This window comes from Brassica rapa, chromosome A04 (genome assembly GCF_000309985.2).
Source record: "Brassica rapa cultivar Chiifu-401-42 chromosome A04, CAAS_Brap_v3.01, whole genome shotgun sequence".
Lineage (NCBI taxonomy): Eukaryota > Viridiplantae > Streptophyta > Magnoliopsida > Brassicales > Brassicaceae > Brassica > Brassica rapa.
Window position 1 is genome coordinate 11,437,077 of NC_024798.2, and position 16,243 is coordinate 11,453,319.

A 16,243-nucleotide genomic window follows, 5' to 3' on the forward strand; every position below is an offset into this window, starting at 1 on the left:
GATTTGGGCTTCCATTTCAAAATGTTTTATGATTTAGGTCTTTTAAGTGTTTCCTGAAAATCTCGTCATTTCACTCCACGGTTATTTTGGTGTCGTTGGATTACGAAATGATGAAAATATTTTTTTGTCGAAAAACTATTTGTTGTTTACGTTTAACCATTTTTTATTCAACCTTTTCGCTAGTTTTACGTAATTTTTTTCTCATTGTTTATAATTTTTTTTTACTGGCAACTTTGTTACGAAGAGCTTTAAAGACACGAATCAGGAGAGACACTATGAATGGAGAAGTGTGTGACGATTCTAGGGAGAGTGGGCGACGACTCTACAGGAGAGTGGGCGATGACTCGAAATGGGTGAGGAGTAAAGAGGCGACACTCTACGGGAGAGTGGACGATGACTCATTGCTCGTTGTTAAATTATTTAAAAGTGTCTGTCTAACTAAAACGTTTTTTATATAATTAATTAATTATTCAATACATTTTAAAAAAAACTTGTTTCTCATTTTGTAAATTTTTAAAAAAGTTTAGAAAATGTTTTGTTAAAATTGATTTTAGAAAAAAATTAAATAGTTTTTGGATTATTTTTTCTGTTAACAAAATTTATTTTTAATTTTATATGGCAGGAAATGCAGGAAACATTCCCAAGGCGCTCGACAACAACGGCCCACCCAAATTGGTGTGAATACTGTATCAGCGTCTGGATTTCTTGTATCTTCTCCCGCACCAAATTTTCAAACCCTGGTCTCTTGGGAAGTGCCAAATACCATGAGCGTCTCGGAGTTAGTTCAACAACCTAGACGAAAACTTCTGACGACACTCCATCCTCATGAGCCGACGGTGCGATGTGGTAAATTTTTCTTTATTTAAACTACACATTCCTTTAATTCTTTTTCTTAGGTTCAATTACTCAAGCAACTGAATTAGCGAAAGTATTTTGAAGATGATGTATATAATGCTGAAACACGCTTATCTGACATACATGGACAAGACAACGGATGATCGATGTTAATTTTTCTAACTGTTTGATTCATGATTATTGACTCTTAACAGTTTTTAACTAATATTATTTTTATTTATATTTTAATAAGAGTTCACTTGGAAACTGTAGCCCATGACTCGATCAGGTGGAAAATGCGTTCCACCATCATGCACAAAAAGCATGACAACTATCAAATCAATGAGTAGAAACAGAAGCGGGTTGTCGGCAAGAGGCCAAAGTCAATCAACCCAATTGTTTGGGAGGAATTGAAGGATTATTTGGCATTAACGAGTGCACATGCTACTTTCTAGACCAACTCAGGTAACCGGCGTAGCGACCATCGTGATTCATTGGAAAGGGTTGTATACCCACAAGTCGGAGTCCACCAATTCCCTTCCCAAAAATACACTTATCAGTTTTTTCTATATATTTATACAATTCATATTTCATTTATTTATTATTTTCTATATCAATACTATTAAAACATAAGAACTTTTTATCTACTTACAAATAGTCTACGTTGGACCATGCCATTTATTTAACTTTCTATTTTTTCTCCTACAATTAACTTAGTTACTATTAAATATATGTCATATATTACCTATTATTTTGATATTTTAAAAATAAGATATCTGAAAAAATATTCATAAGTATCTTTTTCTAATATTGCATTTTAATAATATCTTTTAATATTTTTTAATTTAAAATCTAAATCTAATTTTCTTTTTAATATTTACTTTTAAATTAATAAAGAAAATCTGCATGATCATGTGGGTCAAGATCTAGTTATTATTTTTATAAATGTAACAAAACAAAGAATTCTCCAGATTATTTGATATTGAAGGTGAAAACGCACACTAACCAGCAGATGGGTCAAATTCAGGATCTGTCTAACAACAAAACAGGTTGTCCAATCCCAAGCGGACGAGATCTTATCTACTAGGATTTCGATCTATGAAGATGGCTCTTTTGCTTCCAACACATTGTCACGGGAATAAATCAACAACCTCAATATTGAGATACATTTTTTATATTTTAATTCATTTATACCACTAACATTATCGAAACCTTTTTGTTAAGTTATGTGGTCTGTTTTCTTATAGGGATAAAAATTTAAAACCTCATTGCCATAAAAATAACCAAGAAGAAGCAACGATATAGAAATTACATATATATATCCATAAATCAGACATTTGACAATCCGATAGAAAATGTCCCAGACAGAAATCCAAAGAGGATAAAAACAGGCAATTGGAAGTGAAATGAGTATAGATTATTATATGATTGTTTTAGAAAGGAAATTAAGCACCGGTGAAGCTTGGTGGCTTGTAGGCGATGAAACTGATGCACTGGACCTGACGGTTGTTGTCGAATCCAATGATTCTAATAAAGGCGTTAGGGTACTCCGTCTTGCACTCTTGCACTTCCTTCAACACTTGAGAAGAGTCGGTGCATCCGAACAAAGGAAGCTTCCACATTGTCCAATAACGGCCATCGTAGTATCCAGGTGTGCTTCCATGCTCACGGTACACAAATCCGTGCTATATACACATACCATTCAAAATCAGGATTCACATGGTATAAAATGGATGTTTAGATACAAGTAAACAAAATTTTGTTTTTATTACCTCCAACTCAAATTCAACACAAGGAATCCACTTGTTGCGGAGAAGGTAGTCAACTTCTTTGGCCAATTCAACGTCAGTAAGGTCAGGAAGATAAGAGAGAGTCTCAAACTTCTTCTTTCCGACTGGTGGCCACACCTATAAATCCCATTTGCAGTTAATAAATAGGAATTCCCTTTTGTATATACACATTTTTCAATCCGGTACGTTATTATATACTATTGTTCACTCGGACTTTCACATGTACCAGTTCCACATAATAAAGGACGGGCCTACAACTCTAGTGATATTTACCTTCATGCAGCTAACTCTTCCTCCGTTGCTTGCAATGGAAGTAATATCAGTGTTGCTTTTGCGGGTGACTGGGAATGCAGCGGATGACTTCAAGCCGGTGAATGGAGCAACCATGGTGGCTTGAGCCGGTGAGGTAGCCACAGCGGCGGAGGAGAGCATAGAGGAAGCCATTACTACTTCTTTTTCTCTTTTCTCTTACTTACTTGTTTGTCTATTCCTTTGGTCATCTATATATAGTGAGGCCGGCATGAGGCATAAAGCCCTTAGATCAAAGAGTGCGGGATTCATGTCTGATGATAACGTCGTTACCTGCCACAGGATTAAGGAAAGGTGTTGACACCCTTATCGATACAGACCACTATGATAAGGCCACGTGGCAGAAAATTTTCTTATCTTATCTTTTCTTGGAAGGTAATGAGTGAATGTGTATGGTTACTAGTGTCCACTTGAGCCGATTCTCTTGGCTCCTTCCTTTTGGCAGAAAAGAAATGAGACGCATGACCTACATTTAAATCTTCGTGGACTTGTACTACAAGAAAATTAAATTACTTGAATCAGACATGTAATGTCGTCATTAGTTATAACTTATGAGTGATGAGAGCACTATTGATGATTATGTTCATACTCAAACGAAGAAGAGTAACAATTCTATTTTTTATTATATAGTTTTTCTTAAGAGTTTTATAAATCAATAAATTTTACATAAACACAGTCATTCATATAATATCACAAAGGTCAAAGCTGAAGGCTGAATTTTAACATTTACACCAAAAAAAGGGGGTCAAAGCTGAACACTGAAACAAATTACCAAAAGCATCTAGTCTAAGCCGTAAAAAAACTATAGCATCTACTCTTTAAATAGATGCAAAACAGCAACACGGATAAGGACACGAAAAATAGTAAAAGCGATCAACGTTTTCTTAATATTAGTCAAAACAAAGATGTTTAAAAATAGAGAAAAAATGAGTGCTTATCCGTGTAACGCCACTATATATATATATATATTACACATCTTCCCTCTTGGTTATCTACGGATTACTTCTAAATTTAAAAGAACTATAGAAGAAGGCCATTACAAATAATCAACACAATGAATCGTCTCTCGTGTTTTCTTCTCACTATTGGATTGTGCATAGGTTTGAGTAACGCAAAGTGGAATGAAAAAAACTCCGTGCACTTTAAGAACTCTCTTGGTCGAAACAATATCTTGAAGATTAATTGTATATCTAACGACGACGATCTAGGCTTCCACTATCTACGGCCTGGAGAAACCTATGAATTCAGTTTTCATGACAGTGTTATTAAAACAGAATTCTTTTGTGACCTATGGCAAGGGCCAAATTTTAAGTTCCATGCAGGGTTCACCGGATATGAAGGTGGTGGTCTTATAGTTCATTACGGTAAAAAGAACTTTTGGGATGCTAGAGAAGATGGAATTTACTTCACACATGGCCAAAAAATGCCCAAGTTAGAGTATACGTGGAAATGATAACTGATAAGTTGCTCATTTTGTTTTAAGTTTAACAAAAATAATTTATTTATTGTGTATTGTGGAAAGGAAACCTTTGTAACAAATAATAAAAAGCACATTTATAATATAAATTTAACTTATTATATAAGTGAAAAACTGTGTATAAATAATATTGACTTTCTTAACATTGAATACCACGATTTATACCTAAGCATAAACTAATTTAATACTTGTATCTACAAGCATGTGAGAGCATCATTATCACATGATTTCTCTATAGGGTATTTCAAATAATTTACTAATAATATAATTTAATTACTTAAGTTAAATTTTATTAAAAAAATAATTTATTTTAAAAATAAATAAATCTACTCATTAAATGACACATAATATGTGAATATTTCAGAATTTCTGTAAATATTCTTCCAGAAGAAAAAACTGACGTTCACTTTCTAATTTTTCTATTATTATTACTAGGTTAAGAATCCGTGCAATATTGCACAAAAATCATTTATAAAAATAATTATACCACACTTTATAACTTATATTTTATATAAAATATCTTAATTTTACTTTTAAAAAAATTACTGTGTCATAACGTAGATTACAATATAAACTTGTGTAGAGGTTTGTTCGGAGCCTGGAAATGCAATAAATTTCGTTAATGTCACTATTCAAAGTGACTAAATCACAAACTTTGTTGTCATGAACCTTGTTTTGACGCATCTGATTTTTACTATGAATTCGGTGTCACCTTATCTTAGATTTCTCTCTACTCTGCTATCTTTTATGCTTTGTTGTATTATGTTTGTAGAGTTTTGTATAACTCTCCTTCTAAGTGTAATCTGAATGTTTAATGTTTAGTGAATGTAGTGCTCTAAAAAAAACTTGAGAGCTAATAGTTTTGCATCTAAGCTTTAGAGAATTCAGAGATGGTGTTGTGAACAGTTTTTTTAATTCAATGAGAAAAGAACTTGTGCACCAGATATGCTATGTAATCTTTGTATATTCCCCTCTCAAATGGAGCAAGATTTCCATTCATGTAAGTGCGCTAGAAAATGTGTTTTTAATATCAAAGGAAGAAACCTTAGGCATGGTCAAGCTTCTCAACAAAGCTGAAAGGGATAGCAGTGCTACAAAGAAGATTTCAAGCTTTCTTACATCATTCGGGCTAAAAATGTAATCGATGTATTTTAGCTAAGACTGCACGATTTTTTCATAGAGATTTTATTTTATTGGTTATTTTATTTCGATCTGTCTTTTCAAACCACCTCTTGTTGAGTAATAACATAATTTTGATGTCAAACAAATACATCAGAAAACGGAACAAGAAGTACAATTTCTTAGTCCTATAAAAGATAATCGTTTCTTTTACTTAAAGAAGTCGTCCAAAGTATGGCTGGAAAAAAAAAATCCGAATCCGAAGAACCGAAACCGATCCAAAAAAGTAGTACCGAACCCGAACCGAAATTGATTAAATATCCGAAAAGATTCAACATTTTGGTATCTAGAGAACCAAAACCGAACCCGATCCGAACCGAAGTATTTTGGGTACCCGAAAGTATTACACTTGAATTCAGATATGCAATCCAATTTACCCAAATGATAACTAATAGACTGTAAAAACAACAAAACAGATTAGATATAACATATATAAAATCATATGTATAATTAAAGAAATATAATATTATTAATATAAATGATGCATACAAATTATAAATTAATTTAAAATTAAAAGTAAATAGTAATCAATTATTATAGTATATTGGCCTAGGTGATTTTCCCGTGCTCATGCACGGATGTAAATATTTATAAAGTAAATATATTATAATAATTTATTTACACTATAATAATTTATTAATTTATTAATTTTAATTTTATTTGTTCTGTTATTTATATTGTAATCAATATACATGGTTTATTTTAAATAATCTTATGTTATTTTAATTAGACGTATTATTGTGGATATATAATATCTCGACTGTTTGATTATTATTTGGATATATTAGATAACATTTATTTTTTCGATTTAACTAAGATATTTTTATTTTACATATTAAAATTTTTATTACTTTTGTTATTTTCATGTAGTTTGATTTTTGTCTTAGATTTGTATATATATTTTAGAAAGTTTATGTATAATTTAGTATATGTTGTTTTGAGAATCAAAGGGTAAAAGTAAACTAAAATGTTGATCGATTAAAGTTTCATAAATAAACATAACAATGATACTTAATTGTAATAGTTGGTTAATATATTTATAATATTATTTGAGAATTTCGTATTTATTTAGTAATATTTTGAGTCATCCATAATTTATATGTATAAAAATATTACTATAAATGGAAATATATTATTTTTTATTTAATGTTTGACTTTGTATAACAAATTTGAAATTGTCTAGTTACTCATTTGTAGGTATATTGTGTTACATATATTCCGTCAAATTCAGTATAACTATTTCTAATCTAATTCAACCAAATCATATTTATTGTATTCATTGCATTAGTTTGGTTTACATCTTAGATGTGTATATATATATATTTATGAATTGACTATTTGTAAATAGCCAGGGACTATGTTAATTTTATAGGATTTAGAAGTTTGGTATATGTAAATTTTCAAAAATAAAATTATAAAAATAAAGTGATGATAGTACAAAATTGCATAAAAACATAATTGATACATTCTAAAAAGGAAGATTAATTCTTTACTTTAATATCAAGATTATTTTTCCAGACTTTCCTTTTTATGAAATCACATTGAATAAAAATCTTGAATACAAATATATACAAATATTTGTTTTCATCTAAGAATATATATATATAAGGAAAGTGTTTTATTACTTCAAAATTAAAGAAAAAATCTTTTTTTTTGACGAAAAAAATATTTTGAATCATAACCATAAACATCTTTTTCTTTTTTCTAATATCAAGATCATTTGTATGATCTCTCTTTAATGAAATCACACTATATACAAATATTTGTTTTCATCTAAGAATATATAGATATAAGGAAAGTGTTTTATTACTTCAAAATTAAAAAATAATCTTTTAAATGAAATATTAGTATTTTGTGAATTTTCCTTTTATTATGAAATCATATTATATATACATATATTTTTGTTTTTAATATTTTTAAACTTTACTTATATTTCCTTTATGTTTTATATTGTTATTTAGAAAATTTTAAAAAGGAAATAATAGTATTTAAAATTTAATTATTTTTAATTCATTAAGGATATCATAGTAATCAACCACCGTGAGAGTGAACGTGAGCATGACACCTAAGAAAGTGACTTGTCAAATAATATTATAGAGACTTATTTTTAAATCACTAAATTTTATCAATCATGCTGTAGCTTTACTTTTGAAAATTAAAGTCTACATAAAGTTTTTATTTAGTTTTACCAATCATGCTTAGCTTTATTTTTAAAGCTACAGCAAAAAAAAATAAAGCAAAACTTTTTCTTATGTATTTTAGACAAAAAATGCTATATCATCTTTTTATATACTGTAGAATCTGTAAAATGAAAAGAATATCTATAATAGCATATAAATTATATAATCATAATAAAAACTTTTATAAATATTTTAATTTTGAATTTAAGTGTTTTTTAATTATTAAGATATTATTTAAATATTATTTACATATCACATTTTAAATTACAATAAATTTTGATAATTTATAAAAAAATATTAATATAAATTATTTTAATTCATATAAAATAATAATTTTATATATACAACACATATTTCATATATTTTACTTTAAAATATTTACATCCTATAACTTACAAGTACAACAAATTTAACTACAGCAAAAGTTTCTGGAGAAAAAGTCTACAGTAATAATTTTACAGTTACAACCAATTTATCTATAACTAAATATCTACAGCTACAACCAATTTATCTATAGCTAAACATCTACATCTAAATTTTTAAAGGCACAGTCGAACCAATCATCACCCCAGGTGTAGTTCGTTTGGCAGCGACTTGTACGTTTGGTAATTTCACGTCTACTGCTTGCTGGTTGCAAATGATTCTTTCAAATTCTTGTGGTTATTCTTATTTCGGCTTTAATTCTCCTCAAAAGTTTTCCTTCAAATTCTCCCTTTTTTTCTTATCTGAACCAATTTTGTAATTTTTTATGTATTCGGTTGAACGAAGTCTTCCATCAATAGTTAAAAATTAGTTAAATAATATAGAAAGGATATGAGTCAATTCATTTATTGCTATTTGGTTTTTAATCGGAAGTGTCTGTCAAATATGGATTTAACTTAACATCAGAGTGGCCCAATGTTGAACCACTTTATTGATGTGATTCCTACAATTGTCATATATGTACAGGAGGGGAAGTGTTAATGAATGAATGAGTTCCACCTCGCTAATTATAGAATTAATTAACTAATATATAAAGAATATGTGAATCCACTTATTTTCATGATAAATCCAATTTTTTTTTAAAAGTTAAGATTCCGTGGTTATTGGTTGGAGGAAATGACTGTTAGAATAAATAAACAATTCAAATCTCACATCAAATATTAGACTATATGTTTCCGAATGGTAACTGCGATTTGAGCAGTGCAGGACAAGCGGTTTAACTGCAGTGCGGTTTTAACAGTTATAAAAACGTATAGATATATGGTATATGTAGAGATTTTTGTTACTGTTAACTGCGGTGCGGGACGGGGTGGTTCGTAACATTCGAAGCCTATATATATTTGGTCCAACTAATATGAAGTCTTTTGAAGAATATGTGATCCAAAAAACAAATTTGAGAGCGGTATACGCCCAAAATAGATAGTATTATACTAGCCAAAGAATTAAACATTTGGCTCTATTTGTTCGTTATCTAGCTAGCTCAAATTGAGGTTTAGCCTTCGATAAAAATATCTAGTCTGTCTCTACTCTCTAATACATCATCTGGTCCAGAAAACATCTTGTTTGTCACTAGGCGGTTGTAAACATTCGAAGCCTTAGTATCATAATAATATCTTTTATTGAATCCAATTTTATAACGAAAATAAAACTTATTGGAAAGGTGGTTAAGCTCGTTGTAGTAAAAGTAGATAATTTTACGCTTTCAACATTTTTTCGGTGTAGTCTAAATATGAAAACATATTATTTCCTTTTATCTTATAAATTAACTAAAGAGGATGACAAAAGAAAAATAAAATAAAAGATAACTAAAGAGAAAAACAAAACCTTAAACAGATCTTGAAATAAAGCTCAACTACAACAAATGAAAGCAATCAGGACAATCAAATTCTTGCATCCTCATATCCACCGTATGATTATGAAGCCATGCCGACTTTTCAAAATTAGTTTTTTTTGGTTACTTAAACAATAGGAAACTGAATGTTTATTTACTTTATTAATTTTTGGTAAAGTAAATATGATAAGTTTTTCAATTATTTAGGTGTACAAGCAATAAAGCACAGTATTCAAGTTTATCTTATATACTAATGATAATCCGCGTCTTGTGCTCGTTAGCTTTCTTAATCATGCAGAGAACCAAAGAAAGATAACGGGAATACGTGTTACACACACGTGTCCTTTGGTATCTCACCTTCTCTTTGCTGATGATAGTCATTTCTTTTGTAAGTTGGAGTCCCATGAATGCGAAGAAGTGATGAAAGTAGTTAGAAAATACGGACAAGCATCAGGCCAACGTATCAACTTAGAGAAATCCTCAATACTCTTTGGTAAGAGGATCAACGGAACTGTTAGACAACATATTAAAAATACACTTAGAATCCAGAATGAAGGAGGAATGGGTACATACCTAGGAATTCAAGAAGACATCAGCGGATCTAAATGCAAACTCTTTGCTTTTCTCAAGGACAAATTGGTGCATCGAATGAATGGATGGACATGTAGATGGCTATCAAAAAGAGGAAAAAAGGTTTTGATAAAATCAATCTTGCTAGCTCTACCGACATACGTTATGTCTAGTTTCTTGCTTCCATTAGCGATATGTGAACACCTTGCAAGTGTCATTGCACAATTCTGGTGGAGTTCAAACCTCCCAAAGCGAATAATTCACTGGGCAAAATGGAAAAAGCTTTGCTTACCAAAGGAGAAGGACATAATTGGCTTCCGTATGATCCATGAGTTTAACCTAGCATTACTAGCAAAACAACTGTGGAGACTAGTTCAATACCCTGACTCTTTAGTAGCTCGAGTTCTGAAAGGAAGATACTATAGATCAAGTTCGCGTTTACGAATAATCTCTGTAAGCAGTCCATCTTATGTGTGAACAAGCATTTCAGCTAGAGATGTCAAACAGGTTTATCCATCCCGTTCCGTCCCGTACCGCGGCGGGTTAGTCGTTGAGCGAATCACAGCGGACCTGTCCCGCGCGGGCTGCGGTCTTCAAAATGCCGGCCCAAACCCGTACCGCAAAATATATAGGCCTTCGCGGGCCGTCCCACGGGATGCCTTCTTATCAAACCGCCTGCTACAGTTTCTTTTATGAATGCTCAATTAGAAGAGTTGTGTAAGAGAGTTGTAGAGAGCTCATTAAGCTTCACTAAAACCTTATCAAAATCAATGCCACAAAGCTCCGTTTGTGCTTGCGTTTTTGAGCTAAAAGTCTTCTTTTGTTATAAGTATAAGCTTTTGTTAAGTTTGAATCTGATTGAATTGTTTTATTTGTAATAATTTGGTTCAAGTGTTGTATGTCTTCATCAAACCATCACTCTTTTTAATTATTTGGATTGCAATAAAATTCGTGAATCACTTTGCCAAATTATACAAGTGACGTGATATACAACTAACTTTTCTCCTAAACAACACCACTGTAACCAAATTTAATTTAAGAAAAACACCACTTCACAGTACTGGACATTGTAATAAAGCAATTCATAGGTGTGTGTAATAAAAAGAGAAAACCAAATCAAAACACCACCAGAATTTGAATCGTCATCGCTGTAGCTGGTCGTCATCGCCGGAGCTCAAATCATCATCACTGGAGCTCGAATCATCATCGCCAGAACTCTTTATGTTTTGTGGGGGAAAAATCACAAGAATCACTTTCTTCTCACTCTCTTTCTCGTTTTTTTAGGTAAAATAAGAAATAAAAAAAAATGCGGGTCCATGTAAAAGGCCCAGTCCCGCAAAAGGCCCATCCCGCAAAAGGTCCAGTCCTGTAAAGACCCGTTCCACGAGGCCCGCAAATTTGCAGGCCTAGAAAACCTCATCCCAATACCGTCCCGCGACAGTCCTTTACGGGCCAGGCCCACGGTCCAGATCCATGATTGCCATCTCTAATTTCAGCGGCACGAAAGCTACTCCTTTTGGAGATTAGACAGAAAGTATACATTCTGGATATGAGGTCAAGGTGTGGGAGGATCCTTGGATCCCTACAACACTGGCTAGGCCGGCTTAATCTACAACCCCAGCTCTGCACCCGAACATGAGAGTTAGCGACCTCATTAATGGAGAATCGAAGGAGTGGGATGTTGGGCTATTGGAGAATTATATTGCCCCAATTGATATACCTCTTGTAAGGAGTTTGGCCATAAGCACAACTCATCGTCATGATACATTTTGTTGGAAGAATGGACAGTATACTGTTAAATCAGGATATTGGGTTGCTCGGAATTTATTGAAGGATGAGGAAGAAAAGGAGGTACTGGAACCCAATATAACTAAACTTCAAGCCTTCTCTTGGAAAATAAAGACACCTCAAAAGATTTGTCATCATATATGGCAACTGATAACATGTCAGGTGGCAGTAACGAAGAATCTCATACGACGAAACATGAGATGTGATAACTACTGTCCACGATGTGGAGAACCAGAGGAATCAGCCACACATGCAATCTTTCAATGCCCGCCAGCTTTACAAGCTTGGTCCTTATCAACAACTCCAACAAGCCTACACATCTTCCCGGTTTCGAGCCTTTATGCAAATATTGATTATCTTCTTTTTGAGAAAAAACAACATTGTCGAGCCTGAACTAGACATGGACCCTTATCCCTAAATAATCTGGTACATTTGGAAGGCTAGAAACGATAAACTCTTTAGAGAAATAAACAGGGACCCATTAGAGTTAGTTCGATACACTGAGAGCGAGTGTCAAGTCTGGTTTAATGCAAACGATATGGTACCATCAAATCCACAAGAACATAGTATAGTGGAACCTCAAGTCTTAAGCTTGAGTAATATTTGCATGATAGATGGGTCATAGACATCCACATCACGATTTAACGGGTGTAGATGGGTCTGGATGGACAGTTTGGGCAAGGCACAACTTATGGGGACACAAAACTACATACGGCGAGAGTCTGCCTTGCATTCAGAATTGGAATCACTGCAATGAACGATGGAGAACATGTTTCAACATTCGACATGTCAGAATTTTGGAACGGACTGTAAAGATTTAATTGCCATGATTAATGAGCCTTACACTTGGCCAAGCTTTGCATTAGAACTGGAGAGGATAAAGACTCTGCAGATATGCTTTCCGGACTTCAAGATCTCACATATTCCACGAGTGCAAAATCAGATTCCGGACTCTTTAGCTAGGACCACAAAATCTTTAAATAGAAAACTTTATTTTATTAGTTGTTCTATTTTGGTTTGGTTACCCAGACCATATCTAGCTTGAGTAATATAACAGTTGGTTGTCGTCGAAAGAAAAAACAAAGCAACTTTAGAAAAGGAACAAAAGTTAAGACCAAGAAAACAGTGTGTGTATATATTCGACTGAAAAAAAGAAAGTAGTATTCAAGTGAGATGTCGTTAGGTGCCGGGAATTCTTCTTATTATTTATATGCTCCACCGATCTAGTCTCACATTCAGTTTCATAGCTCGAAACCTCGTGAGACTGATAGAGTTCCAAAGAAATGGCCTCTCAGTTGCTTTTGCCAACAAACACATTCACCAATTCATCCTTAGTTAAAGTTTTCGTTACAGGTAACGTAAATGTAACATGAACTCGTTTGAAAATAACATAAAAAGAGATTTGTTTTTGTTTTTATTAATTGATGTTGAAGCTCAAGCTTCAAAGGTTCAATCTATGATGTCTTGAGATTGATTTTGACTTGATTAGGTGATGACTTTTTTTTTTTTTTGATTAGGTGATGACTTGACTCTGAAAAGAAAGCCAAACCACGCAACAAGAGTTTCATATGGATTTAGCTTAAGAGCAAACGCAGCTTTGATATCTAGTCATAGATCATCTGTTGAAGTTCCACGACAATGGTACAATCTTGTTGCTGATCTCTCTGTTAAGCCTCCTCCACAGTTGCACCCCAAAACTTTCGAACCAATCAAACCGGATGATTTAACTCATCTTTTCCCTAATGAGATAATTAAACAAGAAGAAACACTAGAGAGATTTATCGACATCCCCGAAGAAGTTCTTGAAATCTATAAGCTTTGGCGTCCAACTCCTCTCATCAGGTTCTTGTTCTTCTTTTTTCTTGTTCTTCTTATGTTTATGATATGCACTAGCTTGTAGTGGATGATTAAATTAGAGTAGTAAAAGGACTCAAAGAAATACAGAGTCCAAATCTATTAATACTAATTGTTTTTGCTTTGATAACAGAGCAAAGAGATTGGAGAAGCTTCTTCAGACACCTGCAAGGATTTACTTCAAGTATGAAGGTGGTAGCCCAGCTGGTTCACACAAACCCAACTCAGCAGTTCCACAAGCTTATTACAATGCGAAAGAAGGTGTCAAGAACGTTGTGACGGAAACAGGCGCTGGCCAGTGGGGCAGTTCTTTAGCCTTTGCTTCTAGTCTATTTGGACTTGATTGTGAAGTACGCAAAATGTTTGCTTCTTGCAGTGATTTCTTGAAAATTTAATCAAGTGTTTGTGTCTTTATCCTTTTTGCAGTGATATCAACTTCAATCAGTTTTATAAATTTCTTGTTTCTTTTATACTATAGGTATTTCAGGTGGCCCATACATACCAACAAAAGCCATATCGCAGGCTGATGATGCAAACTTGGGGTGCAAAGGTTCATCGATCACCCTCGGAACTCACTGAGGCAGGTAGAAGAATCCTTCAGGCAGATCCATCAAGCACAGGAAGTTTAGGCATTGCAATTTCAGAAGCTGTTGAAGTCGCATCAAGAAACGAAGATACAAAATACTGTTTAGGGAGTGTATTTAACCATGTGTTGTTACACCAGACGGTTATTGGAGAAGAATGCATAAAGCCAGGGCCGTCTAACAGCACGCGTAAGTGGAGCGGTCGAACAGGGCCTCGAAATATAAAGATAAAAAATTTAAGAATTTTTCAAAATATAAAGATAAATTATGGTAAGAAACTTTAAAATTTTAGATATAATGCTAAATTTAGAACTTATAATTAAAAAAAATCAAACAAAGTTATTAAATTTTAAAATTACGTTATAAAATGTACAATTAATATATTTTTTGAACAGGGCCTAAAATTAATTAGAGAGCCCTGCATAAAGCAGATGGAAGAATATGGCGAAACGCCTGATGTGATCATAGGATGTACTGGTGGAGGATCGAATTTTGCTGGTTTGAGTTTTCCTTATATCCGGGAGAAACTCAAAGGCAAAATCAACCCTATTATACGAGCGGTTGAGCCCTCGGCTTGTCCTTCATTGACCAAAGGAGTTTACGCTTATGATTTTGGTGATACAGCTGGATTGACTCCTTTGATGAAGATGCATACTTTAGGGCATGACTTCATTCCTAGTCCTATCCATTCCGGTAATAAATGAACCTTAAATCCAAGATCTCAGACATACTAAAGTTGAAGGTTTCGGTCTATGGATTATTGATTTCTTGAATTTTTTTTTCTTTTGTTCTTGATTTATTGGTGGCTCTTGCTTCTTCTTTTTTTTCTTCATGTTTTCATTTCGGCTAATTTGTCGTTTTATCTATGGTTTTTAACAGGTGGATTACGGTACCATGGGATGGCACCGTTGGTCTCACATATTTATGATCAAGGTTTCTTGGAAGCAATCTCAATTCCCCAAACTGAGTGCTTCCAAGGTCGCCTACTAACTTTACACCCGTGTAGATTTTGTACTGGACTGTAAAAATCCCAACTTTCCCATATAATTTTCTTGCAGGTGCTATTCAGTTCGCAAGAACAGAAGGGATAATACCTGCGCCAGAACCGACTCACGCCATTGCTGCAACCATAAGAGAAGCTCTCCGATGCAAAGAAACAGGTGAAGCAAAAGTGATACTAATGGCCATGTGTGGACATGGCCACTTCGACCTTGCCTCGTATGAAAAATATTTACGAGGCGAATTGGTAGATTTATCATTTAGCGAAGAGAAGATTCAAGAGTCTTTGTCCAAGGTTCCTCTTGTTGTCTAGCTCCAAGTTAAGCCCCATGTTCCGAACCAAACGTGTGTAATAAGTTAGGGCATTATCATGCCCTTTTAAATAAATTGTGCCAGAGAGAGGAGCATCAGTAATAGACACAATGTGTAACATATGAAAAGAACTTTTAATATCGTTTATAATTTGGTTTTATTTTACAAGATACTAGGTGATTTTCCTGTGCTCATGCATGGTATAAATATTTCTAAGGTAAATATATTATAATAATTTATTACTATTTACTTTTAATTTTTAATTAATGTATAATTTATATGCATCATTTATATTAATAATACTATATTACTTTAATTATACATATAATTTTATATATGTTATATTTTATCGGTTTTGTTGTTTTTCAGTCGATTTAGTTATCATTTGAGTAAATTAGATTGTATATATGAATTCAACTGTAATATTTTTTATTCTATATATTAAAATTTTGATTAATTTCTTATTTGCATTTAGGTGTTTGTTGTCTTAGATATGTAAATATATTTTATGAATATTATGTATAACTTAAGATATATTGTGTTTATAATGAAAA

The 16,243-nt window shown here is 32.7% G+C and overlaps 3 protein-coding genes across 3 annotated transcripts; 2 read left to right on the forward strand and 1 right to left on the reverse strand.

Moving 5' to 3' along the window:
* Positions 1–2,088: 2,088 nt before the first annotated feature.
* LOC103864160 (ribulose bisphosphate carboxylase small chain F1, chloroplastic) lies at positions 2,089–3,170 on the reverse strand. Its single transcript, XM_009141922.2, has 3 exons — positions 2,898–3,170; positions 2,607–2,741; positions 2,089–2,519 (listed from the first exon to the last, which is right to left on the reverse strand). The coding sequence occupies exons 1-3, from the start codon at positions 3,066–3,068 to the stop codon at positions 2,280–2,282; spliced, it is 546 nt and encodes a 181-aa protein (XP_009140170.2). The 5' UTR covers positions 3,069–3,170; the 3' UTR covers positions 2,089–2,279.
* A 234-nt stretch (positions 3,171–3,404) lies between these two features.
* Positions 3,405–5,195, forward strand: LOC103864161 (S-protein homolog 8-like). The gene has a single exon (XM_033290073.1). The coding sequence runs from the start codon at positions 3,988–3,990 to the stop codon at positions 4,384–4,386; it is 399 nt and encodes a 132-aa protein (XP_033145964.1). The 5' UTR covers positions 3,405–3,987; the 3' UTR covers positions 4,387–5,195.
* Positions 5,196–13,095: 7,900 nt separating this feature from the next.
* On the forward strand, positions 13,096–15,879 carry LOC103864163 (tryptophan synthase beta chain 2). Its single transcript, XM_018658151.2, has 7 exons — positions 13,096–13,293; positions 13,458–13,782; positions 13,928–14,144; positions 14,273–14,536; positions 14,798–15,071; positions 15,258–15,356; positions 15,437–15,879. Exons 1-7 carry the CDS (start codon positions 13,224–13,226, stop codon positions 15,688–15,690), a joined length of 1,503 nt encoding a protein of 500 aa, XP_018513667.1. The 5' UTR covers positions 13,096–13,223; the 3' UTR covers positions 15,691–15,879.
* The last annotated feature ends 364 nt before the right edge of the window (positions 15,880–16,243 follow it).